Raw genomic sequence first — 27,774 nt, 5'->3', positions numbered from 1 at the left:
AGGATCTGGAGATAAAGATTTAGAGATATTCTTATGTGTGAGAGACATAAGTCTAAATATTGAGGGCTTATGTACAGGGAAAGCAGAATAGGAGAGCCAAGGCCAGCCTTAGGAATGGCTGCAGGTTACACACTGGAGAGCAGAAGAGACACCAGAAGAGGGATGACTGGGATGACCATGGAGACCATCGTGTAGGAAGAACAGGGTGAACAGTGGCTCAAATGCTCCAGAGTAGTCAGAAGACACTGACTAAATACTCCTGGCCTTAGTGCTAGGGAACCCTTGTGAGAACTGGAGTTTGAAAATAAGGCAGCGAGCAGGGGCTAGAGGAGGAAGTGGAAGCTACAGGGGCAGCACCCTCTCTGGAGGGGTTGAACTTTGAGAGGAAGAGGGAAATCAGATGATGCGTGGAGGAGGCAGCAGGTTTGGACAAGATGGTTTTCAAAACAGGGAAGAGCTCTCATGCCTGTGGAAGGGAAGAAACCAAAAAGGGAGGACAACAGAGGAACTGGTTTTTTAAATACTATATATGTATATGTGTTTTTTTGTTTGTTTGTTTTTACAGTGTGGGAGATTGAACCCAAGGGCTCACACATGCTAGGAAAGTGCTCTATCGCTGAGCTACAACCCCAGCCCAAGTGCACATACATTTTTATTTCACAACATATAAATTCTCTTTCTCTGATTTGCAGTAGTGATAAAATCCAACAGTGCCCATTTCTCTCTTATACACATACCCATGGATTAGAATGCCCAGAGACATATAACACAATTCAGATTTGATTTGTGTGTTAATTAGGTTACCAGTGTGGCCCTTCAAATATGGCGCCTTTTTTCACCCTCTTCAAAGGTGAGGGGTCTCCAGAGGGAGGTGCTGTGCTCCTGGGAAGCCCCCAGGCAGGCCTGGCTGGCCCTAGAACAGCTTTGCAATGTACTTTTGGTCTTGTCCAGCTCTTCCTTGTGATACTCACATTCTGTTCTCTCTCAGCAGTCTGCTTCTTGTCCAGTTAGCTGCTGGAAGGTAGGAAGGGATGATAACCACGGCAGGGGTAAATCACAAGAGCAAGAGAGGAGGACAGGAAGAGATGAGAAGTGAATAGACAGTGGACTATTGAGGTCAAGAGGAAGGAAGATGAATGTTGGACATGGTGGCACATGCCTGTAATCCCAGCAACCTGGGAAGTTGAGACAGGAGGATCACATTTGAGGGTAGCCTGGTCAACTTAGCAAGACTCTAATTCAAAAATAAAATAAAAGGGGTTTAGTTTTATTTATTAATCTTATCTCCACCCTGAGTTTAAATTTCTCAAGAACAAGATCAAGTAGATATATTTAAAAAAATAATCTGGGCTGGGGATATAGCTCAGTTGGTAGAGTGCTTGCCTTGCAGGCACAAGGCCCTGGTTCAATCCCCAGCACTGCAAAAAAATAAATAAAAATAATGATAATAATGATAATCTAACAATAAGACATTCCCACTTAGCACTCTGATTTCAATATTGTACTGCAGATTTTAGCCAGAGTGATTAAAAAAGAAAAAGAAATAAGAGGTATCTAGAGTCAGGCACGGGGGTAATCCTAGCAACTCAGGAGGCTGAGGCAGGAGATTGTAAGTTCAAGGTCAGCCAGGGCAATTTAGCAAGATCCTGTCTCAAAATAAGAAATAAAATAAAATATACAAAGGGTCAGTATGTGGCTCTGTGGTAGAGTGCTTGCCTAACATGTGGGAGACTGAAAATTTTTCATTTAAAAAGTAAAAAGACAACCAATAGGATGGAAAAAAAATTGCAAATTATATATCTAATAAGGGACTTGTATCTGAAATATAAAAAGGATTTCTATAATTCAACAATAAAAAGATAAACAGAACTGAGGGTATAGTTCAGTGGTAGAGTACTTGCCTAGTATTTGTGAAGCTCTGGGTTTGATCTCCAGCAAACACACACACACACACACACAAGCTCTGGGTTTGATCCAAACACACACACACACACACACACAAACACACACACGAAGAAGATAAAAAGAAAGGGCCAGGAAATGTATCAGTGGTAGAATGCTTGCCTAGCATGCACAAGGCCCTGGGTTCTATCCCTTGAATCACAAACATAAAGAAAAAAGATCAACAAACCAATTTAAAAATGGGCAAACCCTTTAGCACTGTGGACCAGAGCATGGGGTGGCTAGGGGCACCACCCGCAGGCTACAGGTGACTGCTGGTTCTTGTGTGCTAGCCATGCAGTTCCTGGGCTGGGGTGGGCTTTGTGGAGAACCCCCCCCCCCCAACAGGGTCCTTTTGTCCCTGAATTCCCCAGGAGGCCTGGCACTGAGCAGAGGTGCTGCCCAAACAAGGCTGCACACTCTGGACAGCACTTATTGTGCCTGTGAGGTAGGGAGAGCCAGGTAAAAAGTAAAAATAAAACAATAAGAAACGAGGGAAGGATATGAATAGATATTTCTTCAAAGAACTTATATTCAGTGGCCAAAAAGCACATAAGACGTTCAACATCAACAGTCATCAGGAAAATGCAAATCAAAACCACAATGAGAATACCACTTCGCACCCACTAGAATGACTATAATCAAAAAGTTCTGACAATAACAAGTGCTGATGAGAACAAGGAAAAACTGGAACCCTTAAACCACTGCTGGTGGTGATGTAAAATAGTACAGAGACCTTTGGAAAAAAGGCAGGTAGTTCGTCAAAGGTTAAACAGAGAGTTAACATATGACTTAGCAATTCTACTTCTGGGTATAGACTCAAAAGAATCCAAAGCACATAAAATCTGTACATGAATGTTCACAGCAGCATTATTCATAAAATCCCCAAAGTAGAAAAAACAAGAATGTCTGTCAATTGCTGAGTGGATAAACAGTGTGTGTGTGTGTGTGTGTGTGCGCGCGCGCACACGCGCGCGCGCATACATATACACACTCACACAAAATAAAAAGGAATGAAGTACTGGACTAGAAGTGGTAACAGGAAAGAATCCTGACAGTATTATGCTAATGAAAGAATCCAGTCACAAAAGGCCACGTGTTGTGGGACTCCATTCATATGTAATGTCCAAAAGAGGCAGATTCATAGAGACCTAAAGTAGATTAATGATTGACTACAGAAGGGGTCGGGGAGAATGCAAACAGAGCAAAAAATAACATATGATAACTCACATGATTAAGAGTTTGGCAATTTTGGTTTTTATTCTTGGATGTGCCACTAACAGGCTGTGTTTGGGGGCAAGTCACTTAAATTCTGGGTTCCTTTCTGACAAACTAAGAAAACTCTCCAATTCTACCAGAATTTCAGGTGTAATGCATGGAGCTGCCACCCTATGTCTACTCCTTCCTTACTCTGTGTCACCGACTCCTGGGCTGGGGAATAAAAGAGTGAATAAATTGAGGCAGTTCCTGCCATCCTGGTTTGCACAAAACAGCTCCACAATTGATTATTTAATTATAGCTGTGATGTTCTATATGCTATGAAGACATACAGGGTGTTAAGAGAACAAACTCAGCCAAGTCCAGAACATAGGAGTCAGGGAAAGGCTCTTGAAAGAAAACAGGCACAAACCACAATAGAAAGTTGTCCTAGCACCTCATGTGAAGAAGGCAGGCTATCATCTGTCCCCTCCCCTTGTCCCTGCCTTTACTACCTTAGGAGATCTCTCACCTTGGTTGTCTGAGTTTGTGCTCACTGTCCACGATCCCCATGGTCCATTTAAAAAAAAATTTTTTTTAGTTGTCAATGAATTTTTATTTTATTTATTTATATGTGGTGCTGAGAATCAAACCAGTGTCTCACACATGCTAGGCAAGCACTCTACCACTGAGCCACAACCCCAGCCCCCCACTGCCCTTTAATAATTATAGTAACTAGCAATTTTTTTTTCTTCTGGGTACCGGGGATTGAATTCAGGGGCACTCGACCACTGAACCACATCCTCAGCCCTATTTTGTATTTTATTTAGAGGCAGGGTCTCACTGAGTTGCTTAGCACCTTTTGCAAAGGCTAGCTGTGAACTCACGGTCCTCCTGCCTCAGCCTCCCGAGCCTCTGGGATTACAGGCATGCGCCACCGTACCCAGCATAACTAGCAATTTTAAAGCACCTTCTTTGTTCCTGATACTACCAAGTACTTTAGAAGCACACTCTCAGGGCTGGGGAGATAGCTCAGTCGGTAGAGTTCTTGCCTTGCAAGCACAAGGCCCTGGGTTCGATCCCCAGTACCCAAAAAAAAAAAAAAAAAAAAAAGAAGTACACTCTCAGCCAGATGTGGTGGTGCAGATGTAGTATAATCCCAGCTACTTGGGAAGCTGAGGCAAAAGGATCACAATTTCAAAGCTGACCTGGGCAACTTACCTAGTCCCTGTCTCAAAATTTTTAAAAAAATGTGAAAGGGTTGGGAATTAGTTCAGTGATAGAGTGTTTGTCTAACATATACAAGTCCCCAGCACTGAAAAAAAAAAGTACAATCTCATAACAAACTTTGAGGTAGGTACTATAGTTACACTCATCTATAAACTTCACATGAAGAAAGTTCAGAGCATTTACGTGAGTTGCCCAGGGTTACACAGGACTAGTAAGTGGTGGAGCCAGGATCCGATCTCAAAAATCTGACTCCAAGGCCAACAGTGTGCTTTGCTTGGCTCTCAACTCCTGTGGCCTAAGGGTTTATGTTTTCAAACACTTGGTTCCCTTTTTAGCTTCAGCAAGAGTTCAAGAGATGGGTTCCTGACCTAAGGTAGTCCATCCAAGACAGAAGAAAACAATGACCAAGGGCAAACTTCCCCTCAGCCATTCTAACAACATGGAAGACGCCAGATGGTACACGGAGAGCCAAGACTACAGAGGCTTTATTACCACAGGTAAAGGAGAGCAGAAGCTCTCAGCCAGCAGAGAGAGCCAGAAGAACCTGGAGATCAAAGCATATGTAGGGCAAGAGGGGCCAAGAGCTGTAGAGGAAACAGGAGTGGGAGAGGGAGCTAGGGAGTGATTCTAGCCACCTCCTGCTGTTAGCATGAATCCAGAATCACCCTGCAATTCCAATTCCAAAGAACCATCTACACTGCAGTCCTGGTGCTCAGAATCTAATGAGATTCTTGACCTTAAATAAAAATAATATTGACATCCTGACACTGTAAAAGAGAGTTTTACACACACCCACTAATTTAATCCTTGTATAACTCCATGAGGTAAACAGTATTATAATTCTCACTTTACAGATGAGGAAACTGAGGCTCAGTGAAGGCAAGTACAAGGTCAAACAGCCACTTCAGTGGTACAGCCAGGATTTGTATGCATGTGGCTGGTTCCAGAATCTATTCTATAACTATCCCTTTATTTGATCTAGCCAGAGCAGGTTCCTGCAACCAAGCAAACCAGACCTCACATTCCTACTGTATTTCTCACATGATTATGTCTCATTCCCCCAAGTAGGTTAGAAGCTGTTCAGATGGTACCTAGGTATTAAACACAGTATGAGAGTTGGGCAGACTCATATTGATATGGGTGCTCAAATGAAAAATAATGGCAGAATTTTTCCCATGCCACTCTGACTCTGTGGCATACACTAAACTACTTTGGCTGCATAGTGAGCATGTGAAACCAGTATGTAAGTGCTTTCTTCCTCTCACTAGAGCTTTTACTATAGTAAAGTATATCTTATCATCCCATATTTTACATATATTGAAATTGTACGCCAGATGTGGTGGCACACATCTGTTATCCCAACAACTGAAGAGGTTAAGGCAGGAGAACTGCAAGTTCATGGCTATCCTGGGCAACTTAAAAAGACCCTGCCTCAGAATAAAACACAAAAAGAACTGAGGATAAGCTGGGCGTAGTGGTACACACCTGCAATCTCAGTGACTTGGGAAGCTGAAGCAGGAAGATCACAGGTTTGAGGCCAGGCTCAGCAACTTAGCGAGACCCTGTCTCGCTAAATAAAAAAGGTTGGGGATATGGTTTCGTAGTTAAGTGTCCCTAGGTTCAATTCCCAATACCAAAAAAAAAAAAAAGTAAATAAAAAGGGCTGGGATGTAGCTCAGTGGTAGAGCTTTTCCTTGGTGTGCATGAAGCCCTGGGTTTGATCCCCAGTACTGGGGAGGGTGGTGGGATTACACATACTTATAATTTCTGGCTGATGGAGAGACTGTGGAAGGAATCACAAAAGTGTTGGACCCATTTATCAAAGGGAGGGGCTCTGAGACAACTGACATACCTCTCCTGTGGTCAAAACAGCAAACTTGGGGAGGTAGCTCAGTGGTGGAGGCACATGCCTAACAAGTATAAGGCCCTGGTTCAATCCCCAGCACAGGAAAGGGGGTCGGGGGGAGAAGAATTTAAGGATATAGGATTGAAAGGAAGGAAGGAAGAGACACAAAACTGGTGGGTTAGGGAAACACATAGCCTGAGATGGGCAAAGAGCAGAAGGGCACAGGCACAGAAGGGTATGGACTGCCCCTCAGACTCTGCTCCCTTGTCTTGAAGCTTCCTTTGATTATTGCTAGTGTATGAGTCTTCCCAGCTATAGCCCAACACTTCCTGAAGGCACTGCCTTATGTTTCAGTCTCCTCAGCACTGGGGAAGGAAAGGTGTTGGGCAATGAGGAGGAGAGCATACTGATCCTTCCCAAGACACCCACTTACTCTTTGACCTTGGGCTCCGCTTGTTAGAGCTGGCCAGAAGAGAACCAGGTACAAACTGGCCTTCAGCTCATCCTTCCTTCCTCTGCTGACCCTTAAGGGCTACCTGGGCTCCTCCCATGGCTCGTCTAGAACAGGAAGGAAACCGCAAGTACGGCTCTGACTCTGATGCCTGGTACCTTGTATTGGGTGACATTTTCCTTTCCCTTCCCTGAAACCAAAAAGTCATTTTTTAAAAATGCAATAGTACGGCAGAATGAGATTAGACTAGAAGTGAAAGCTTTGGCTATTTCCCAAAAGAAAATGAAAATGATTTGTATACTCATTGTGTCAGGACTACCCAGACATTGCCCTGTTCAGAGGCTGGAATGGGTGGTGGTAGGGACACTAACTGAAGCTTAACTGCTGGGAATATGAGCCAAGGCTGAGGAAAAAGGAATGAAAGAGGTAAACTCCAATCAGTCCCTCCCAACTGGTGTATGGACCATAGCAGAATCATGGACAAAAGACAGGAATGGACAAAAAGAGGCCAGCAGTTGAGATTTGGGGTAAAATTTCTTAGAAGTGGCCAAGAGTTGGAGTAGGAACTCTGATCCTCATTATTACAATAATAATAACTCCTCTAGCACCAAGTCCCTTCCATTTGTACCTAGATTGCCCATCTCCAAATGTGGAAAGTAATTCTGTTGGTTGGCTTTGTCTGTAGATGAAATTCTTTGAGGGGTAAAGTTTATTTTTATGTACTTCAACAAATGCAAACTGTTATTAGCCAGTATCTTTATTAAGTATCTGTCAAAGGGTACCTTCTCTCTCTCTTTTTTTTTTTTTTTTTTTTTTTGGTGCTCGGGATGGAACCCAGATCTTCACACATGCTAGGCATGGGCTTTACCACCAAGCTATACCTCCAGCCCAGACTTCATACCTTCTAAAAACCTGGCGGTAGCTTAAAAGACACCAACACAGAAAAGAATTAATATCGTGAGAAAGTTACATGTGCTAAAATATAAAGATATAGATTTGTTGTGAAGCAACTGCAGGAGAAGCAGATAAGATAGGAAAACAGATCCCCCACTTTTTGCTGACCCATGAGTTTTATAATTAAAGAAATTCAGACCTGGAAGGGTCCATTATGAATTCCAGGAGATCCTAAAGAACTGTTAGAATGGTAGAAAGAATTAGAAACATAAAGACTGGGCAGCGGGACCAGATGGTGGTGGTGGTGGTGGTGGTGGTGGTGGTGGAATACTTGGGAAAGACACAAACAAAACCCCAGTGGGGACAAGGGAAGAACTGGTCTCACCTGTGCTTCAAGCCTATTCAGAAATGCCCTAGCAGGTCCTACTGCTGCAGGCAGTGCCTTTCCCAAATCGAGGCAAGGTGCCATCCTACCCCAACAGGGGAACAGTGTCAGGAGGTGGGTGGGGCTACCACAGGGTATGGGGGACAGGAGGATAGGACAGAGTGAACCAACTGTGAGGCTGAGATGAGGGGGGTGGGGTGGACTCCATTTGCTAGGCCATAGTCCCACCTGTGCACTCAACAGGAAACAAGCTTCCTCCTGTCACCAACCATGCCAGGACTATACAGTGGGAGGAGAGACCCAGGGAAACTTTTGATAAGATAGAAACAGAAGGGAGAGGGAAAACAGAACTAAGGGGCCAACGGGAAAGAGAATGGGAACTTGTGGCCTAAAGAGGGAAGTCAAGCCAAGCAGTTCACTGGAAAACAGGGCTGCCAAGGCCTAGGCAGCCCTTGTTTCTCTGGTCTCTTCTCAGAGAAGCCCTGGTCTTCTCTGTTTCAGAGGAGACCACGATTGGATTAGGCTGAGAGGCTGGCCCTCCCTCCCTCCTGGTTGAAAACAATAGGCCTGTTTTCCTAAGCTCTTCCTGTAATCCAGAGAACCCACAGGAAGAGGAAGAGAGGGGCAAAGGCAGTGGCAGTACCAAGGAACAGTTTGGTGGGGGGGGACTTCTACCTCCCATAAACTTGGCAGCTCCTTCAAAGCCACCCCCCAAAACATCGACCATCCAAGTACTAAAACAGTGCATTCTGTGAAAATGCTTTTTTTTTTTTAGTACTGGATATTGAACCCATGGGTACTCTACCATTGTGCTATACCCCCAGTTCTTTTTTTATCTTTTGAGACAGGGGCTTGTTAAATTGCTGAGGCTCGCCTTGAACTTGTGCTCCTTCTGCCTCAGCCTCCCAAGTTTTTGGGATTACAGGTATGCACCACTGTGCCTAGTTATATGCAGTTTTGTGTTTTTAAAAATTTTTTTAGATGTTGATAGAGCTTTATTATATTCATTTATTAATATGTGGTACTGAGAATTGAACCCAGTGTCTCACACATGCTAGGCCAATGCTCTACCACTGAGCCACAACCCCAGCCCACTCAAATGCAGTTTAAAGCCCACCCCAGATCCCCTACCAATTGGATTAATAATTCTAATCTCCTTCTATATGAGATTTTCTGAAGCCACCACCAGGGAAGGGGCAGAAGTACTGACAACATGGAAAGAGGGGCAAGTGTTCTGGTAGAGGGGGTAGAGTCTCAGATACCCTCTGATTAGATATGGGTAGCTAGAGGATGTGTGCAAAAGGAGAAAATACAGAAGACTATGAAAAGACAGTATGTGTGTAAGAGAAAATGGGAGAGGGGTAGGGAGGCCAGAGGTAGTGAGGTGGCAGGAAAAGTCTCAAGAAATCACCCCCTTCTTCCCACCCAGCGGAGATACCAAGCACAGTCCCCAGAGACCCAAAGGGAAAGCAGAAAGGCAGAAGTCTGCCAAGTGAACAAGGGGAGGATGTAGTGTGAACCAAAGGGCTCACTGTGGAAGGCAGGCCCAAAGCCAAAGCATGAAACAGATTGAATATTCCTAGGGGGAGAAAGGAAGTCGACAGGGGACAGATGCTTATTACAGCACCTCTTCATTGAGCCCAATAACAGAAAGGAAGAAAGAATGGACAGAAGGCTGAAACCCTATCAGTTTCCTATTGTACATCATTTCCATTAATAAACTCAACATTTTTCCCACCACTCTTGTGGACTGAACTCAGGGGCGCTCTACCATTGAGTCACATCCCTATTCCTTTTATTTTAAGAAAGGGTCTCACTAAGTTGCTAGGCTGACATCAAACTTCTTCCTCAGTCTCCAAGTCACTGGGAATACAGGCAGGCATCACCACATCCAGCCAAATAGGACTCTTTAAGAAAGCATTCCCTAAACTCCTTTTCCCAGGTTTCCTTAGCCTGAAAGAGACTCTCCACTCTGAGAGTCCTCCCTTTCACACTGTGGACCTCAATCAGACTCCTCTGTGCTGATTCCACACTGTGAGGTACTAGTCCTCTGTATATCCACATGTTGAAGTGTTTTTATGGGAATGAAGCACAAGAGGGAGGGAATCAAGTAGGCTCCAGGAGTAGATGGGAGGGGAAGAAGGCAGGAAAGATATTTATATAGGGGAGGAAGGGTGGTTATAACTGACTCCTCCTGGATCTCTTAAGCCAGGACGTGTAAAACACGCACACACACGCTTGCAGATACACGCAGAGGCAGAAACAAGTCAAGGCGTGACACATCCACGAACGCAAATTCCATTCTCATCAGAAACCGGTCAGAGCAGAGGGGGCCCTGCCTGCAGCAAGGAGGCTGGGAACCTCCCCTCCTCCTCTCATAAGTTGGTTCTGCTGCCTCCATGTGAGGCTCCCCACAGACCTGGCAGCCTCAGACAGGGCCGGGTCTAGAAGTCTTCACAGATGGAGAGGCCTACAGGAGGTGGTAGCTGACACAAGGAGAGAGGTTTGGGGGCAGTGCAGAGTAGATAGTCAGGCAGTGGAAGAGGGAGGGCAAGAGGGAGAAGAGGGGACCAGAAATCTAGCAGCCTAGGACTAGTTCTAAAATGGCTGCAGGCAAGGCAAGGACAGATGGTCCCTTTCTGATTCTGTGCTGGGGAAGTAGGGAAAGGGAAAAGGGAAAAATAAACACCATCACAGTCAGGAATTTAAAAATAAATGAAAAAACCTAAAAGATAAACAGCCTGCTTCTGAGGTTCTTCTGTCTACCTCCAAAGCCTTCTAAGAGAAAAGAGAGCTGCAGGCTTGAGAGGCCAATCCTTGGGTCAGGAGATTGCTAGAGGTCATTCTAGCTATCCATCTGTCCCTAGTCAGAAGATGTTGCAAAATCTTCTAGGTAGCCAAGACAGTATCTTGCCCTTATCTCTCAATCTTCCTTTCTAAGTCCCACCTTAGGTGATGCCTCAGTTTTGCACGTAGGAGGCCCTGGGTTAAATCCCTAGCATGCACACACAAAAAGTTTCTTTAAAATGTTACAAGCTGTCATCGCAGTTTGAGTCTGTCTCCTCCATAAGAATTAGAATCAATCTCTATCCCTGTCTGCAGAATTAATTTCATCACCTCATGGCTGTGGCCACCACCCATTGCCCAGTGCTTCATAATCTATAAGGTGCTTTTTAGTCATTATCTCATCTGCACATCAAGCCTGTAGGGTGGCTGGGCAGGAATTATTATCCCATTTCACAAATCAGGAAACCAAAGCTCTGACAAGCTAAAGTCATGGTAAAGCCAAAATTCAAGTCTGCTTAGTCTGCTGATGGCAATACCACACTGCTGCTATGGCTAGATTCCCCCTGCCAGTCATGAGGTGAAGCTGCAGATTCAGCTGTGACTGCCTCACAGCTGACTATGCCAGGTGTGTTTACTTTGGTGTCCTTTTATTTCTTGCTAGTGTGGGTCGAGGCAAAGGGCAGGAGCCCTGTGCTATACTGCACCTCTCAGTTTCCCACCTCTGGGTCTTCATACCTGCTCTTCCAAGTTCATCACTCTCCTCTTTACCAGGCTGTCTCATGCTCATTCCTTCAGATCCAAATTTAGACATCATCGTCTCCAGGAGGTGCCCCCTGCCTGTCCCCTGCAGCACCTGTACCACCCCTTTCATAATACCAATTACATTTTTGTAATTGTCTGTCTCCTCTGCTAGACTAAGTTCTTAGAAGACAGGGCCATACTCAAAACCTGTCCATGGAATGAATGAATACAGAAATAAAAGTTGGCATTTCTAGAAAAACCTTCCTTGCTCCTTAAGGCAGTGGTTTCTAACACTAGTTTGGAGTTATTTCCTTACAAAATGATCCTTGAATATTCGCTTCAGTGCACTATGCCAACTACTAAAAGTGAATCTTTTTTGTCATGTGAATCAGCACTCCATAATTCATAAGCTTGGTAAATAAGTATTACCAGAAAGTGGACTTTCTTAAAGGAAGAAACTTCTATATGATCAGCAAAACCCAAACAGGAACACTAATAAAGGCCCAAAGATCACAGACGGCAATGGGCAAGACATGAAGGGAAAGCCTCCTGGAGGAGAACAGAGTTAAAGAAGCTGGCAGAGGTTGGGATGGGTGAAAAGGGCAGGAATCCCCATCTCAGTTAGAGGACAGCCTACTGTTAGGTTCAAAAGTGTAAGAGGAAGACTCAGGCTGCGGATCTTAGCTGAAGCAGAAAGCAAGCCAGAAGTGTGGTGAAATGAAACTACTGGGGATGGTTAGTTCTTATTGTACTAACAACCAGAAGGCCTGGGTGCTGGTTCTGATGTTTCTGTGTAATTTAGGCAAATAAGTAAATCATTTAACCTCTCATAGTCTCTTTTCCTTGTCTACCCAATGCCATTTCACAGAAAATAATTGACATAGCCCAGTGCAATGTCACACACCTGTAATCCCAGCAACTCCAAAGACTTAGAGAGGAGGATCTCAAGTTCGAATCCAGACTGGGCAACTTATGAAGACCCTGTCTTAAAAGAAAAAGGGACTGGGGACATAGCTCAGTGGCAAAGTACCCCTGGGTTCAAACCCCCAAACAGTGCCACCCCCCAAATTCATTGATGTGAAAATATTCTGAAATCTATAAACTGCTACAAATTTGCCTACAGTCTTTGTGAAGAAATTGGTTCCCATGAAGCAGAGAAACTATTAAGAGGTGATTTCCTGGAACTATTGGCATCAGTGGGATTTGGGGTGAAAAGCAGCAGCTCAGGAGAAAAGAAAGACAAAAAATAAAACTGAGAGGGCAGGTGAGGGAGAAGAAAGAAAATATGATCTGTGGCCTTGGTGGCAGGCCTGATAAAGGCTGATCCCAGGAGCAGACACCAGGAGAACAGGAGAGGACATAGTCTGGAAGCAGGAGGAGGCAGGCGGGCAGGCAGGGAGATGCCAGGCCCATTCAGGCTGGCAGATACCAAGCTAACGGAGGAGGACGGCACTAGTAATCAGGGGTTGGATAATAATAAGTTTTCTCCCTGCTGGTTTTCAATGGTAGCACAAACAAATCATTATACCTCATTGCCAACCTCCTACTGTTGGAATCAGGTGTCCACAAATCCAAGGGGAAAGACTGGGGAAGCTTCATGACCAAGAAAACCTGTGCCTTGTCTTATCCCCATATTGCTTCTAATTCCAGAAGATAATTGGAGGCCATGAGAATTCAAAAAGGAAAGGTAGGGAAGAATGCCATGGAGGCCAGAGATGACAAAAGGGGGAAGCACAGAGGTGCAAAGCTGAGTTAGTTGGAAGAAGAGAGGGTGGAGGGTGGGGCCGGCAAGATGGTCTGAATCATGGACTTCAAAAGGAAGGCCAAGGTTACTCCCCACAGTGTGGAGACCAGATATTCTCTGGCTCTGCCAAGAACCAACCCAGAATAAATTACAGTTCAAGAGATGTAGGTGAGACAGGAGGAACAACTTCCTGATCAGCAGGATGGAGCAAGCATGTTCAACCAACTTTTCGCCAGTCCTGTCTCTGCTCTTTCTCCTCCTAAGAAACCCTCTCTGATTTCTTCAATGCCAACTCTGAAGGTCTGTTGAACCAGTTCATGCATTCATTCAATGAACAACTGAGTACCTGCCATGTGCCAGGCTCTGCTAGATAATAGGGTAGGCACCGAACAAAATAGAAATAACCCTTTCCTCCATGATCCTTATAGTCTAGTCAAGGAAGCAGAGATTAAAGGAGGACACAATCAGCTGGGTGTGGTGGTGCATACCTGTAATCCCAGATACTTGGAGGCTAAGACAGGAAGTTTGCAAGTTTGAAGCCAGTCTGGGCGATTTAGTCAGATTGTGTCTCAAAAAATATATATATATAAATAAAGAAGACACTAGGGATGTATCTCAATGGTAGAGTGCTTGCCTAACATGTGGAGGCCCTAGGTTCAATGTCTAGTACCACAAAAAAAAAAAAAAAAAAAAAAAGAAAAAAGAGAAAGAAAAGAAAACCCACAAAACCCCACAATTACACAACTGTGAAAAATTGAAAGTACTGAGTACTATTGGAAAGATTAAAGGGAGGTTCATGGCGAAGGGGGCCTGGAAAGGTCTGCTAAGGAAGTGATATTTAAGGATAAGTAAGAATTAACCAAAGGCCAGTGGCAGGGAGGGCCTAAGGGCTCTAAGGCAGGAGAGAGGCTCAGTCTCCAGGCAGTGGAGGAGCCAAGCCCAGCCCTGAATCTGGGCATTCGACAACACTCTTTAGACATGTTTGTACTAATGTCTTATTTCTCACATCCTATTTCTCACATCCCAAGCCTATCCCCATCAGAATATCCCCAGGGGTGAGGCACAGTCCTCCCAACCCCCACCATCTGAGTACTTCCTCTGGGTGGGTACAGAGTTTTCACACAAAGCAGGGCCAGAGGAACTGCCCAGTGATTGCCAGAATTCCTGACTCAGTCAGCAGGACAAACAGGAGTTTCATGTCAGGACAGAGGATTTCCAAGTCATTCTTTCTTCCAGTGATGCTGGAAGACTTTCAGGAGATGGCAGAAGGCTCTAGGACAGGGCAAGGGGAGTCAGGCTCATAGAATTCCAGACCTGCACCTGGGACTGTGACTCACCACAGCCATTAAGATTGAAATCAATAAACCAAGTGGTTTTCTCTTTCTTAAACAAAACAGTAAATCCAGAGAAGAATGTTAACAGAACCCCAGGAGACACCCTTTCTGGGTACTTTCTTCAACAGAGAAGTTGCAGCAACGACCTATCTAATGAGCATTTGCTAAAGGAAGCACTTCCCATGGCTTTTATTTAATCCTCTCAAAAACCTTATTAGGTGGGTCTTGTTATCTTCACTTTACAAAGGACAAAAATGAGGCACAGGGATACTGATTACTTGTCAAAGATCACACAGTAAGTAGCAGAACTGGGATCTGAATCCAAGTCTCCAAGGTCTACACTGCTGAAAGGCTCCACCTATTCCAACTCCCCAATCCCCTCAATCTCAAAAAAAAACAAAAAACAAAAAAACAAAAAAACAAGTGAAAATTCTCTCTTCCCAAGTCAGTCTCACTTGGTTCCTACTGTTCTTCCTCTTTAGCACTAAAGGACAGGAAATAGTCTTTGGAGTATACATATTCTGAAGGTCATATGTGTCCTTCCCACAAATGCTTGGCCCCGTGCCCACTCTCCCACACTGTGCCCTCGCTGAGATCTCCACAGTGGAAACTGATGTCTCCTCAACCAGCTCTGAACCACCAGTCCACACTGACCACCACTCCCAACCCCCTATCAATCTCTCCCAACTGCTTCACCCGGCTTAACACAGTCACCAACTCATAGGAATACCTTTCCTTGCATACAGAACATTGCAAATCCCACATCTGATCTACTGGTATATTTAAGTCTGTTGAGAACAAACAGTCACTCAGATTTTGGGGCAGGAAGGGACAAAAGAAGGGCTCCTGGGTCTGAAGGGAACTTAGGGAAATCACACTGGCTTACTGGGAAAGCACACACACACCAGGGCCCCACCCTGGGGGGACTGAATCACCTCCAGGGGCAGGTCCCTGGTATATGTAGGTTTCAAAGGCTACCACAGTGGTTCTGATTGCACCTCCGATTAAAAGCCACAGAGTTCCTACACCCTTGTTTTTTTGGTGAGGAAACCAAGTCCCAGAGAGATGTGAACTAGAAATGGAATGGAAACTAGAACCAGGTCTCCCAGGTCCTAATGTCATGCTCACTTCATGGATCACATTGCTCAAAGGCAGTTAAACCAAGCTGCACAGCCCCTCCTATCAGCAGGATTCTCAAGTAGGAGCTCAATAGAGACAACAATTTTACCCAAGGCATCCTGAGGCCAGGGCAGCAGATCTGGGTAGTTACAAGTTGTTAACCTCTAAAACATACCTAATCTGCAAAGGTTACACCTGGGACCCCAGGACAACCATCACACACCAGAGTACATTTCTGGTGAGGACCAGGCAATCCAGCACATTAACTAAGCACAAGAGTACCAAAGTCAGCTCTAACTAGCTCTGGGAAGTTAGCCTACTCCTGGCACCTTCTAAAATGTAAAATGCCCAACCCCCGTGTCTGCTCTAGGCACAAGCACTCAAGTCACTTTTTACTTTTATTAATGATGATGACAACAACATCCAGGCAATGTATAATGCCAGACTATCTGATGACACCTAAGGAAGACAGAGTTTCCAGGAGTCAACAACTGGAACATTCCTTTATTCAAACGTTGAGCACTAGAGTTGAGTAGACCAGGCTCAACCCAAGGAAAACAAGTGGCATCAATTGATACCTGGCTCAATCTAAGAAAAATGGAGGCTTTAGATTGCAGAGAGAAACTGTGGTTGGATGGGCCATTCAGTACTGGCAGCCCTGGAAGGTTGTGTTGAACACACATAGCCTCCTCTAAGGTCATGCAGAGGAGACAAAGGCATTACGAGTTCACTAGCTTTCCCTCCGTCCTTCACTCTTTGGAAGAAATGCAGAGGTCTTTGTGCTGCAGGCTTTTGCCTGGTAATGTAGGGGCACAGTCCTGACCAGGGCACCCTGAGATAACACCCCAACCTACCACACTTAAGAGGACTTGGTGCCTGGATTTTGACCTTTAAGGTAGGCCTCTCAAAGACAAGGGGCTCTGCTGCCCTCCTCTCCTCCATTCTTCCTGGTTCACTTGACAACCAAGTCTGTCTCTCCTCCTTTCCCCTTTCCCCCCTGAAGGTCAAAGAAAAAACTAAATGACAGGGACAAGGAAAGAATACCAAATAGATCACATCTATCCTAAGACATCCACTCACTTCCAGGTTATGCTTTGGGTCTGTCCAGGACTGTGGGATACTACAGAGGGATAAGGAGCCTAACCTGGCTTTAAACTTTCCCTTTGACACACTTACCCCCTCACACACAATTACAGAAAGGCTGTTAAATCTTATTATCTTCATCCTCTAAATGACCTTCCTTCCAACTTCCTCTAGCACCTGCCCCCAGAGCCCCAGGATGAGATAAAGAGATTGAGAACAAGCAAGGTGACAGATAAAAACACAATGGAGTCAGAAAGTAAGCTGAATAAAAGAGAAACTCTTCTCTCTCTACTGCCCAAACCTCTTGTGATTCCACGCAGTCATTTCATTTAAGCCTCTATGCCTACCACCTCGGAGCCAGGAGGGAGGGTAGTGCTCTGGGCTGGCTTATGACACATGGACTTCTCAGTTCACCTCACCTGACTCCACAGATATTAAGTACCTGCTATGGCTGGCCCTCTTCTCCACTCTGCATACACAGAGCTGTAGAGTGGTGGGTGGTTGGCAGGGGTTGGGGGAGCAGGGTATAGAGAGTTACTTTTCATGAGAAAGATGAAAAAGTTTTGGAGATGGACGGTGGCAACAATAGCACAACAATGTGAATATACTTGATGCCACAGAACTGTACCTTTAAAAATGGTTAAAATGGTAAGTCTGATGTTATGTATACTTAACCATAATAAAAAAGATTTTTTTAAAAAGCAGTGGGAGGAAATGAGACAGTCTTCCCCTCTTCCCTCTGAAGAACAGGCCTTCTTTTGAATTATTCAACTCTTTCCTCCAGACTAAATCTTCTGCATTTTTTTGCATGTCTTTCTCTTCCTGTCATTCGAGTGCTCTGTCCAGTGGCCCAACATTCAGAAATCCCCATCAGTTCTGGGCACAGACCCCACGAAGCTTTGTTTTCCCAGCATGTGCCATATAATGCCAACCTCCTCACAATTCCCAAAGGCTCAGGCTAAAGTCCTTTACTCTCTCCTACCCTCAAAACTTTACCAGGTATACAAATAAAACCTGTCCTCCACTAAAACACAGATCTAGACCAGATCTGCTCCTGGAGGGCAGAAAGGATTTCTCAAATAGACTGTTTCTAATCCAGGAAGTGGGTCACATTCCAAAAGTCTCCATGTACTTTATAAGAAACATTATGGACAGTTTAAGGCCCTCATCAAGTCCACAAAGCCTGTTTATCAGAGGTCACAAAAATATTACACATTTGTAATTCAAGCAAGCAGAGAGCAGCACTGATTGCACATGGAGCAGCATGCTGGCTATACACTGCCCCCCGGCCCACCCACACTCCCGAGGTGAACAGAAGATCAGGTTCTGCGGTGAGTCAGACCTGAGTCTGAATCTTGGCCCTGCCACTTACTGGCTGTCCAACCTCGGGCAAATTATCTAATTTCCAAGTAACTTCTCTAAACCTTGGTTTCTTCATGTTGAAAAGGCGGATAATCATCTACCTCAAAGGGTTATTGTGAAGGATAATGAGATTACATAAGCAAAGAAACTACTGCATAGTAACTGCTCCCTGTTGTTCCTATTCCAACCCCCAAAACTCCCTTCTGAAATGAATCCACATTAAAATATAAGTGACTTGTATCAAAGCAATTATTGTTCTGAACTGAAGAGAAAAAAAGAAGGGTTCACAAGAGAAGACCGAAAGGACAGAACCACACAATCTGGTCCACACACTGCCTGTTCCCTCCACCTTGCTTTCACATGTGGGCCCATGGTAGTTTCCAGGGTGAGGAATGACTCTGTTAAGGTCGGAGAAGCTTCTCCAGCTTCTCTGAACCTCGGCTAGGCAAGGTCAGGCATCTGTCAAGTTCCGTCCCTTCTCTTCGCTTGGATCCTGAAACGCGAGGTGGGATGGCAGCTCTGCTGCACCACTTCAGCTCCTCTGCTCAGCGGCTCTGCGTCCACCACTCCCCACCCTCAAGGGATACACTATGACAAGGTGCCTTCTACTCTCTGGTCACTCCCCCACAATTTGTGCGATGACAATCATTCTTCACCTCTGTCTTCAAGGAGACAGCCATAGGACATGAGAGAAGACAAACATGCAAGCCCCTGTCTCAAGCACTGCACACATGCCTACCTCTGCCTCACAATGCTTAGACTTTGGGGTGCCCTGTGCAGCTGTTTTCTCGAAGACTCCTTCCTGAGCCACTCAGAATGAAAGCCCAACTACTGCATGCTTCAGCCACTTTCTTACAAATGTGCCTTGAAAGAAAGAGTGGGTGGGTGATGAAGAGAGAACATGAAAATCTTCCTTACAGTCTGGCTTGAAGCCTACCCGCTTTTACCTTCAGAGGTGTGCTGGCAGACAAATAAAAGCTGTTAGTCTAAGAGATATGTGCCATGCACTAAAATAATTTTAGAGCCCTGTATTTTCCTCTCTCTACCCAGAAAGAAGTAAATAAGGGAACACAGAAGTACTTCCTACTTCACAAAAGAAACCTGTCTAGTCCTTCCTCTGACCTCTACCAAACCCATAACCAGTTCACCAGGGCTCTAGTGGTTGCAAGGACCACTGAGTGGAAAAACAATTCTCCAATGTACTGTTTTCAAGATTGCAGGATGGTTAATATCCATGATCCCCACATACTAAGTGCCAGTAGTGCTCCCAAAACATAGTGACAGTTAAACTCCATTCCCAACATTTTCTAAACACATGGACAGAGCCAAAGTGGTTGAGGACCATGGAGTACATACTTGTATTGTTTTGTGTCCCACAGGGTCCAGCATATACTAGACACCCTTTATGGCTTATGAATTGACACTAATAGGAAAGCACAAGTTTCTCAGATCTGTACCTTACCAAGCAATTACTGAACTACTATTATATACTCAGTAGTTTTATAGGCATGGGATCAATAGGAAATAATGGAGCATAGTCCCTGTACACAAGGAAGTGGTAGGGAAAATAAGACCATAAAACACTGTTCAATATAAAGCAATGAGCTGGGCATGGTGTCATGTGCCTGTAATCTCAGGAACTCGGGTGGCTGAGGCAGGAGGATTACCAGTTAGAGCTAATACCTCAGCAACTTAGCAAGGCCCTAAGCAACTAAGCAAGACCCTGTCTCAAAGGTTAAAAATAACTAAATAAAACGGGCTGGAGATGTAGCTGGGTGGTAGGGTGCCCCTGGATTCCATCCCCAGTATCATAGTATACACACACACACATACACACACACACACACACACACACACACACACACACCTATAAATACATGAACATATAATCAAATTAAATCATAGATCTATAAGGAAGCGGATAAGGTTGTCCGATAAGGACTGGCATCATCAGAGGAAGTATTGTGGAAAAAAACAGAAGTTGAGGTGGTTCTTGAAGGAAAGTGGAATTTTCTTCACTCAGTCTTTCTGATTCTCAGTCTGTCCCTGCAAGGACCACTGTCTGGAAAAACTCCTCTAACCTTTGGTTCCAGGAGAATTTCAGGAACCCAACCCCTTCAAGTCCCATCCTCAAATGATCCCTCAGTAGAAGAGGGTGTGAGAAATTTTCCATTCTGCCGCAGAAGACCAGCTTTTATCAGGCCTGCATTACAGAGGCCTTTTGTCCCGAAGGCAAAGCAGAGGTGCCCAAATGGAACCAAGAGCATTTACTGCCACATGCTGAGTGGTGGGGTTCCCAGGTATGACTACAGAAACCCCCCACTTCACCTGTCATCTCTGGCCCTGACAGTCTCCTGCTCTGGTGACATGAACTCAGGTGAGTCTCGTGTCTTAACTACCTCCCCTGCCAAAGGTCTCTGATCCCTTCGCTCACCAACCACCTCCACTTTCCTTAGGCAAAGAGTCCCTATCTCCTCCATTCATCTTCCTCCAGCCTCTCAGGCTCCTCCCACACGCTGTGCCACCCAAACTGCTCATAGCCCATCCCACCATCCTCTACACCACCAACCACCTGACATTCAAGCTGGTCCTGGAGTCTAGCTCCTGTATCAAGCCCAAGACTTGTGGCTTCCCCAACCCTTTTTCGATTCAAACATGCAAAATCAGTAACACTCCCCCTACACACCCCACTCATCCTTTACTTGTATGCAATATAAATTGAGACTCTCAACTATTTATATACACTATCTAATGTTAGGAAGAATCCCATTTACCACAGACCACAAGTGCTAAGCCCAAGCCTGGGCCTACTAGTTCTTATTTCTGGAAGACTGACTTACCTATTCCAAACCCTTGTCACCACTTAGCCACCACACAGGCTAATAACATCAAACTCCAGAGGATAAAAGCACACTCCCCCATCTTCTGCAGAGCCACATGTGTGTCCACAGACCCTGGATGTAGAGACTCTCCCCCAATAAATAAATGTGAGAGTCATAAAGTCATATGCCCTTTCCACATATATGCTTTTTCTTTTCTTTTCTTTCTTTCTTTCTTTCTTTTTTTTTTTGTAGTACTGGGGATTGAACCCAGGAGTACTCTACCACTGAGCTACATCTCCAATCCTCTTTATTTTGAGATAGGGTCTTGCTAAATTGTCCCATCTGTCCTGGAACTTGCAATTCTCCCAACTCAGCCTCCTGAGTACTGGGATTACAGGCTATACTACCAAGACTGGAACATGGCCTTACCTTTTGAAACAAACTCTTATTTTCACAAGGTTCACAAGACATTCTTTTGGAAGTTAAGACTGGAGTTAAGCCGGGTGTCATATTTGCATAGAATCTATACATATTATCCTCTATACTTTAAATCAGCTTTAGGTTACTTATAATTCCAACTACAGTATGTTATTTCTTATCTTAAGGAAGAACAAAGAGACTAAGTACCTTTTTGATTAACCACTAGAGGAGCTTTCTATAGATGGGAGAATCCCAGACTCAAGTTAAGGACTGGCTGGCTGGGAGGAAATGGCAAGAACTGAAAATAGGAAAGAATGAATGGGAGGTGTGGACAAGGTCCAAGTCTTCTACCAAACCATGTTTATGTATTTTCCTACAGTTGGTGGGCATTCAGGAAATGCTTCAGAGACTGAGTAAGATATAGCTCAGTTGGTAGAGTGCTTACCCTGCATGCACAAGGCCTGGGTTCAATCCCCAGCACCACGGGGTTGGGGGCAGTTTCAGAGTTGACTTATTAACTTGATTACTTTTTGTTCTATTTCTTCAACCTAGGAAAGAAGAAACTGAAAAGGAGAGAGGTAAAAGTGGGTGTTGAGGAGGGTAGGACTGAATACCAGATTTCAGAATGACTTACCACTAACATGGGACAATGACAAATGTGTGTAATTCACAGCAATCAGATTTAACACACATGTCCCAACCTTGACAGTACTAAGATATTGAGGAAAGCACTAACAGTTAAGAAAAATGGAGGGGCTGGGGAGATAGCTCAGCTGGTAGAGTGCTTGCCCTGCAAGCACAAGGCCCTGAGTTTGATCCCCAGTACCGCAAAAAAAAAAAGAAAAAAAAAGAAAAATGGAGACTAACTGGGTACAGTGGTGTGCACATGTAGTCCCAGATACTTGAAAGGTTTGGAAGACAGAAGGATCACCTGAGCCCAAGAGTTTAAGGCCAGTCTGGGCAACGTAAGACCCTATGAGAAAAAAGAAAGGAAGGAAAAAAGAAAAAGGAGCCTGAGCTTGCAAAGGCATTTCTTAGATGGATGCTCCCAAAGTTCTGGTTAAACAACTAAGCACAATTTCATACCTTCTTGTAGGATCTAGAACCTTGTTCTCAACACTAAACTGACAATGCTTGGTGACAGAATGATGTAGGTACTGATAACTTTCTCTGGTACAACTTTACCTGAAGACAGAAAAGTTCAGTGGGCAGACTCTCAGGTCCCACATTATTATTTATTGCTGTGTTAAGAGGTTACCACATTCCTGATTTACAGACCTATGCTAGAACCCAAACCTGTTGAGAGCAGTAGCACACTTTCTGCCATCTTGTCCCCTATGTGACAAACGAAGATATTCTACATAGCCCATCTATGTCATAGGCACACAGTTCACAACTCGAAGGAAATGGAGGCAAGATTTGATATTGGGATTCTATACAACATCATGTTGACTTAACTCTTGGGGCAAGAATAAAGGGGTGGATAAGCTGGCTCTCTTGCTGACCCTCTTACTATAAACTGTCAAAACCTCACTTTCCCGAAGAACCTCCTCTGTATGTATTGCTAAGGGCTGTGGTATCTGTCCTATCCCACAGCATAATAGGGTGGTGATGTCTCTTAACTGGAGAATGGCTGCAATATCTAATTCCAGCAAAGTTCTCTGTAATCTTTCTTCCAGTGTTTGGCCCAAGCATCACTTCATTTCACTTCAAATGCCACAAGCTCCCTAAATGGCACCACCCCCATGTGCAGTTTTCTAGGAAAAAAAGTCAGGAAACACCCTTTCTCTGCTGTAGGAGGTCAGTCTTCCCATTCCCTTGCCCACAGCATCTGTTGTCAACGTTTGGACAGCTAGCACATCAGAACACAGCAGCAGTTCCACACTGATCGGCAGCCTAGAAATACATGCCCAGAACTGCTAGCTTTCCAAGTGGTGCTGGCTCCACAGCCACATGAGAAGACAAGGAAGGGGAAGAGACTTTTCCAGAGAACAGCCCCAACAACAAAAAATCATTTGAAAAAGAACATCTCTGTCAGCAACTACCACCTCGCAACAAGTCCTTCTTGAATGTGCTCCATATTATTTCAATATAGCAACACTGAGCCCAGCTTCATAGTCTCAAGGACACTGCAGTCTAAAACTTCTAGTTGGCTGGATAGTAAAGAGAAGCTGTTTGATTTATGAAGTGGGTCAAACAAAAGCAGTGATGTGGAAAAGCAAAGTGGTCAGCCTGGGGTCTTTCTGTCCTTGTCCCATTCACTTCCACTCATATTTCATCCTTTGGTAGAAGCCAAGAGTTCCAAGCCAGAAGTTCTTCTGAAACTAACCGAACTTGGACTCAGAGAAAGAAGGTTTGAAAAAGAAACCCAAATTTTCTCTTGGATGATCCTAACGTTATTTCAAGGACCACCACTCAATTGGAGGCATCCAGAATTCTATTTATCCCAAGACCAGGTCTGATTCCAAAAGCATCTCAGAAAGGATATAGTCTCAATCATGTGTATACATAAATGAGGGGAAAAGGAAGCCAAACAACCATTACTGAACACTTTCTCTAAGCAAGCACTGTGCTAAGAGCTTTCACTTGTTAGAACACACACACATTCAACAAGCATCTGTGCCCCACTGTGTGCAAAACACTGTTCTAGGCACTGGGATATAAAAATGAACACAACACTCAAAATTCTAGCTTTCACTGGACCTGCATTTCATTTTATTTTTATGATCCTGGGGATCGAACCCAGGACTTTGCGCATACTAAGCAGGCACTCTGCCACTAAGCTGATTCTCTGGCCTAAATTTGCATTTCAGTCGTGGTTGACAGAAATAAATCTATGTCAGCTGGTGATAAATACTACAAAGAAAGATAAAGCAGACTAAGGGAATGCTATGTAAAATTTTATATAAAAATAAAGCAGGGAAGGGAGTGCTATTTTAGACAAAGTTGTCCTGGAAGACGTCTCTGATTCTTAGCAGTAATAAGGGCCACCACACATATGTGCCAGGAAGTGGACAAGTTCTTAATGTGCAGCATTTCACTTAATCCTCGATAACACTAAGTTCAGTACAATCACCATTCCCACCATATAGAAGAGAAAATGTAAGGTTCTTTGCAGAGTCTGAAGTAAGGGGAGTAAGAATAAAGTGGGCCTGAGGTCCAGGTTATACAGGAAGTGAAGCAGCCAGGTCTTGAACACAGTAATGCAATTCTAGACCCCACAAGTCTCTCTACCATACCATGCTACTACCATGCTAATGGAGAAACAGACCCTCAAAAAAGTCAGTATGGTCACATGCCTGTAATCCCAGCAGCTCAGGAGGTTGAAACAGGAGGATCAAGAATTCAAATCCAGCCTCTGCAAAAGTGAGGCACTAAGCAACTCAGTGAGACTCTGACTGTAAATAGAATACAAAATAGGGCTGGAGCTATGGCTCAGTGGTCAAGGGCCCCTGAGTTCAATCCCTGGTACCGAAAAAAAAAAAGGGTTGGGGATGTGGCTCAGTGGTAAATCACCTCTGGGTTCAATTCCTGGTATTAAAAAAAAAAAAAAAAAAAAAAAAAAGAAGTCAGTGTGGCTACAATTACAAAGAGCAGGTCCATCTGGCCACTTCACGCATGGCTAAGAGATTAATACAATTCAGTCTACCCTACTATGAGACCATTAACTCTCATCACCAGCTGAACAGCAGGCCTTATCTTGAAACAAGAGGGGAGAGACACCTTAAGCTCTTTAAGACCAGCTTCCAAATGCTGAGTATGTTCCTCTGCCACCCCTGACCCCAGCCACCAAAACATGGTCATGTAAGTCAAGAGAGACATCCTTTACTGCCAGTACTCCAGGTTACCATTTTTCTCTGGAAAAAGATAGGAACAGAACAGGTGATAACTGAGCCGGTTGCTTGACAGAGCCATGGCAGCTCTGAGGTACAGTGGAGGGGACATGCACTGAGAAAAGATCAGCAGCAAGGAAAATACAGGCCCTCTCCAATTCTATTTCAAAGAAAGTACAGTTCTCCCTCAAGCCTTGGAGAGCTGAGCTGGTACAGAGGGACATGGAAAGCTTTCTTCAGACGCACAAGGCAGGACAGACAAGCACCAAGAGCAGACACCCACCTCTCTTGAGGGAAAGAAGAGGAGAATAAGGCAAGGGGTTATTGAGGAAGAATATTAACATTGCTTCAAGCAGGGAAGTCCAGAAGGGAAATACCACATCCAAACTCAGAGAGTATTTGCAAAATTGCTGGAAATCTCAGGTTGAGGGTCTAGGCCAATCTACCAGAGAGCTAAAAGGAAAGAGAAGCCCAAGTAGAGTCCCAGGAGGTCCAAATCCAAGGTCATGGTTTGGACCCACCCATTTTGTAATTATATTTCAGTAACCAGAGTCATAGAACCTGTGGTCAGAGTTAATCAACAACCAAAGCGAGCCAGGAAGGTGGGGTTCATCCCAGTATGGACCACATTAAGGGAATTTTACTCACAGCCTGATTCCCATCTTACATTCCAACTGACTTGAGCACCCCAGTTTAAACCCTAGCTGAGCTGACCTCCTAAAGTCTTCAGACCCTCTCCCCATCAACACACACATAAATCCAATGCTTGGTCTGTCTTCCCAGCAACTTATCATCTTATCTCCAGCAAGTCATGTTTTATAGCCCAACATTGCATCAAATAAATTATGACCTGAATGGCAAGAAAAAACTGTGTCACCTAGAGAAACCCAATTAACAACATGACTCTGCTCTCTTCAATTCCTCTCTTCCCTCCAGTCATATCCGGGGCACCTGGGTGGCTGACCGCCTTTTCCCATTCCTGGCCATGTTCCCTAGCTAACTCAAAAGCCAAAAGACAATGTGAATAGGGACCTCCTGAGAAGCTCACCTAGAGATGCAAAACCCTGCTCTCCCTGTACCTTGATCTGTTGAGAAAGTTGGAAGGGCAATGGATCAAAACACCACCTGGGTGACAGCCTGAAGTGTTCACCTTGAAATCACTACATTGCCCTTAAGCCAAAGCTCCCAGCTGTAGAAAACATGCTGCTGCTAAAAGCTCCTAAAGGAGAATAAGTAAATTCCCCACGCGGGGACAATAGAAAGGTATTTTGAAGAAATTCCTGCTGCATTTGTTTCTTCTAAACCCCTTTCCTAATTAGTTCCTCCCTTGAGATATCATCATTGCATCTACCCCCACTGCTTTTCCAGACCTCCAGACTGATCAAATGCAGCATGTGTTTTTTGTGTGTACATATATGTAAACATCCTCTTCCCAGCCCGTGCTAGAGTTTCTGAAGGGAATAAATGCTTCCCCTCCTCCTCCAGTGCACTTGTCTATCTTCCCGGCCCCACACCGCTGCAGAGTTGGTAATGTAATATTCAGGGACCCCGAGACCGGAAATGCCTGGATCTGAACTGCTGCACTTGAAACCCGAGACAAGGGACAGGGAAAACTGAACGTGGGGTTGAGGGAGACCGTAGGAGGTGTGGGGTGGAGTGGGGAGGGCGAAATGCCGACCAGGGAAGAGTTGCAATTCAGGGGTGGGCGAGGAAGAGAGAGAAGGATGAGGGGGAGGCTGTCAAGGCAGTTGCAAAGTCAAAATTGGAGAAGCCGAGGAAGAAAAGGGGGAGGAAAGAGATTTGAGTAATAGCAAGGGTGTAAAGAGGGCCAAGAGGTGAGGAGCCATAATAAAGACTATGCAGGTGATGAAGAGGGACGAGGTTTAGGAAATTCAGTGGTGACTCTCGAATACCCTGGAAGAAGGGGGAACCGAATTCCAGAGGGTAGGGGTGGCAGGGAAGTGTGGGGGCGGGGCACCACAGGGTGGGGACCAAACTGGCTCCCAGAATCTGCAGCGAGTGGAGCAAGAAGGAGAGCAGAGGGCGGGGGCCCAGCAGCGGCGGAAGCCCGGGAAAGGGGCAGGGGTCGCAGAGAGGAACCGGGCTGGTGGAGGGGGACGCCAGGGAAGCACGTGAAGCGTGCAGCCACCACGCTCCCACCCTCGCGGCGAGGACAGTAACCAGGGCGAGGCTGGGGGCGGCGCGCTCACCCGCAGGGCGGACAGGTCGATGTCGTCCAGGCTGCGGGCGGGGGCTGGGTCGCCCATGGCCTCCGCGGGGAACGGGGCCCCGGGGCCGCTCACGCTCCGGCTCGGTTATTCCACTGCCGCCGTCGCCGCTTCTCCCCCATCGGGGGACCCTGGGGGCGGACTCCACCGCGCCTCCCCGGGAGAACGCGGATGGGGGAGGGCCGGCGGGAGGACCGACCCACCGACTGACAGGAGCAATCGCCCCGGAGCCTGCAACCCGAGCCTCCCGACTCTCTTGCGCAGGCGCGGAGCGGCGGTGCCCCGGGAGGGTGGAAGAGGGAACGTGACGCGAGCGCGCCGGGTTCCCCCTCCCCCTAGGCGCCGACACCTGCGCGC

General features: G+C 45.4%; 1 protein-coding gene across 15 annotated transcripts in view; it reads right to left on the bottom strand.

Moving 5' to 3' along the window:
* Mink1 (misshapen like kinase 1) overlaps nt 1-27,694 on the bottom strand; it is a 48,470-nt gene extending 20,776 nt beyond the window's left edge. For 11 of the 15 annotated variants that reach the window (XM_047543434.1, XM_047543435.1, XM_047543437.1 and 8 more), the window contains exon 1: nt 27,400-27,693. In XM_047543434.1, the coding sequence (XP_047399390.1) occupies nt 27,400-27,456 (57 nt within the window). In that variant the 5' untranslated portion in view covers nt 27,457-27,693. Of the gene's footprint in view, nt 1-27,399 lie in introns of all 15 variants that reach the window. The other 4 variants (XM_047543433.1, XM_047543436.1, XM_047543441.1 and 1 more) reach the window with 1 other exon arrangement.
* Between the last annotated feature and the right edge of the window lie 80 nt (nt 27,695-27,774).

The sequence above is a fragment of the Sciurus carolinensis genome, chromosome 3 (genome assembly GCF_902686445.1).
Source record: "Sciurus carolinensis chromosome 3, mSciCar1.2, whole genome shotgun sequence".
Lineage (NCBI taxonomy): Eukaryota > Metazoa > Chordata > Mammalia > Rodentia > Sciuridae > Sciurus > Sciurus carolinensis.
Note: the sequence above shows the minus strand (reverse complement) of the source record. Positions and strands in the feature narration are given on the sequence as shown.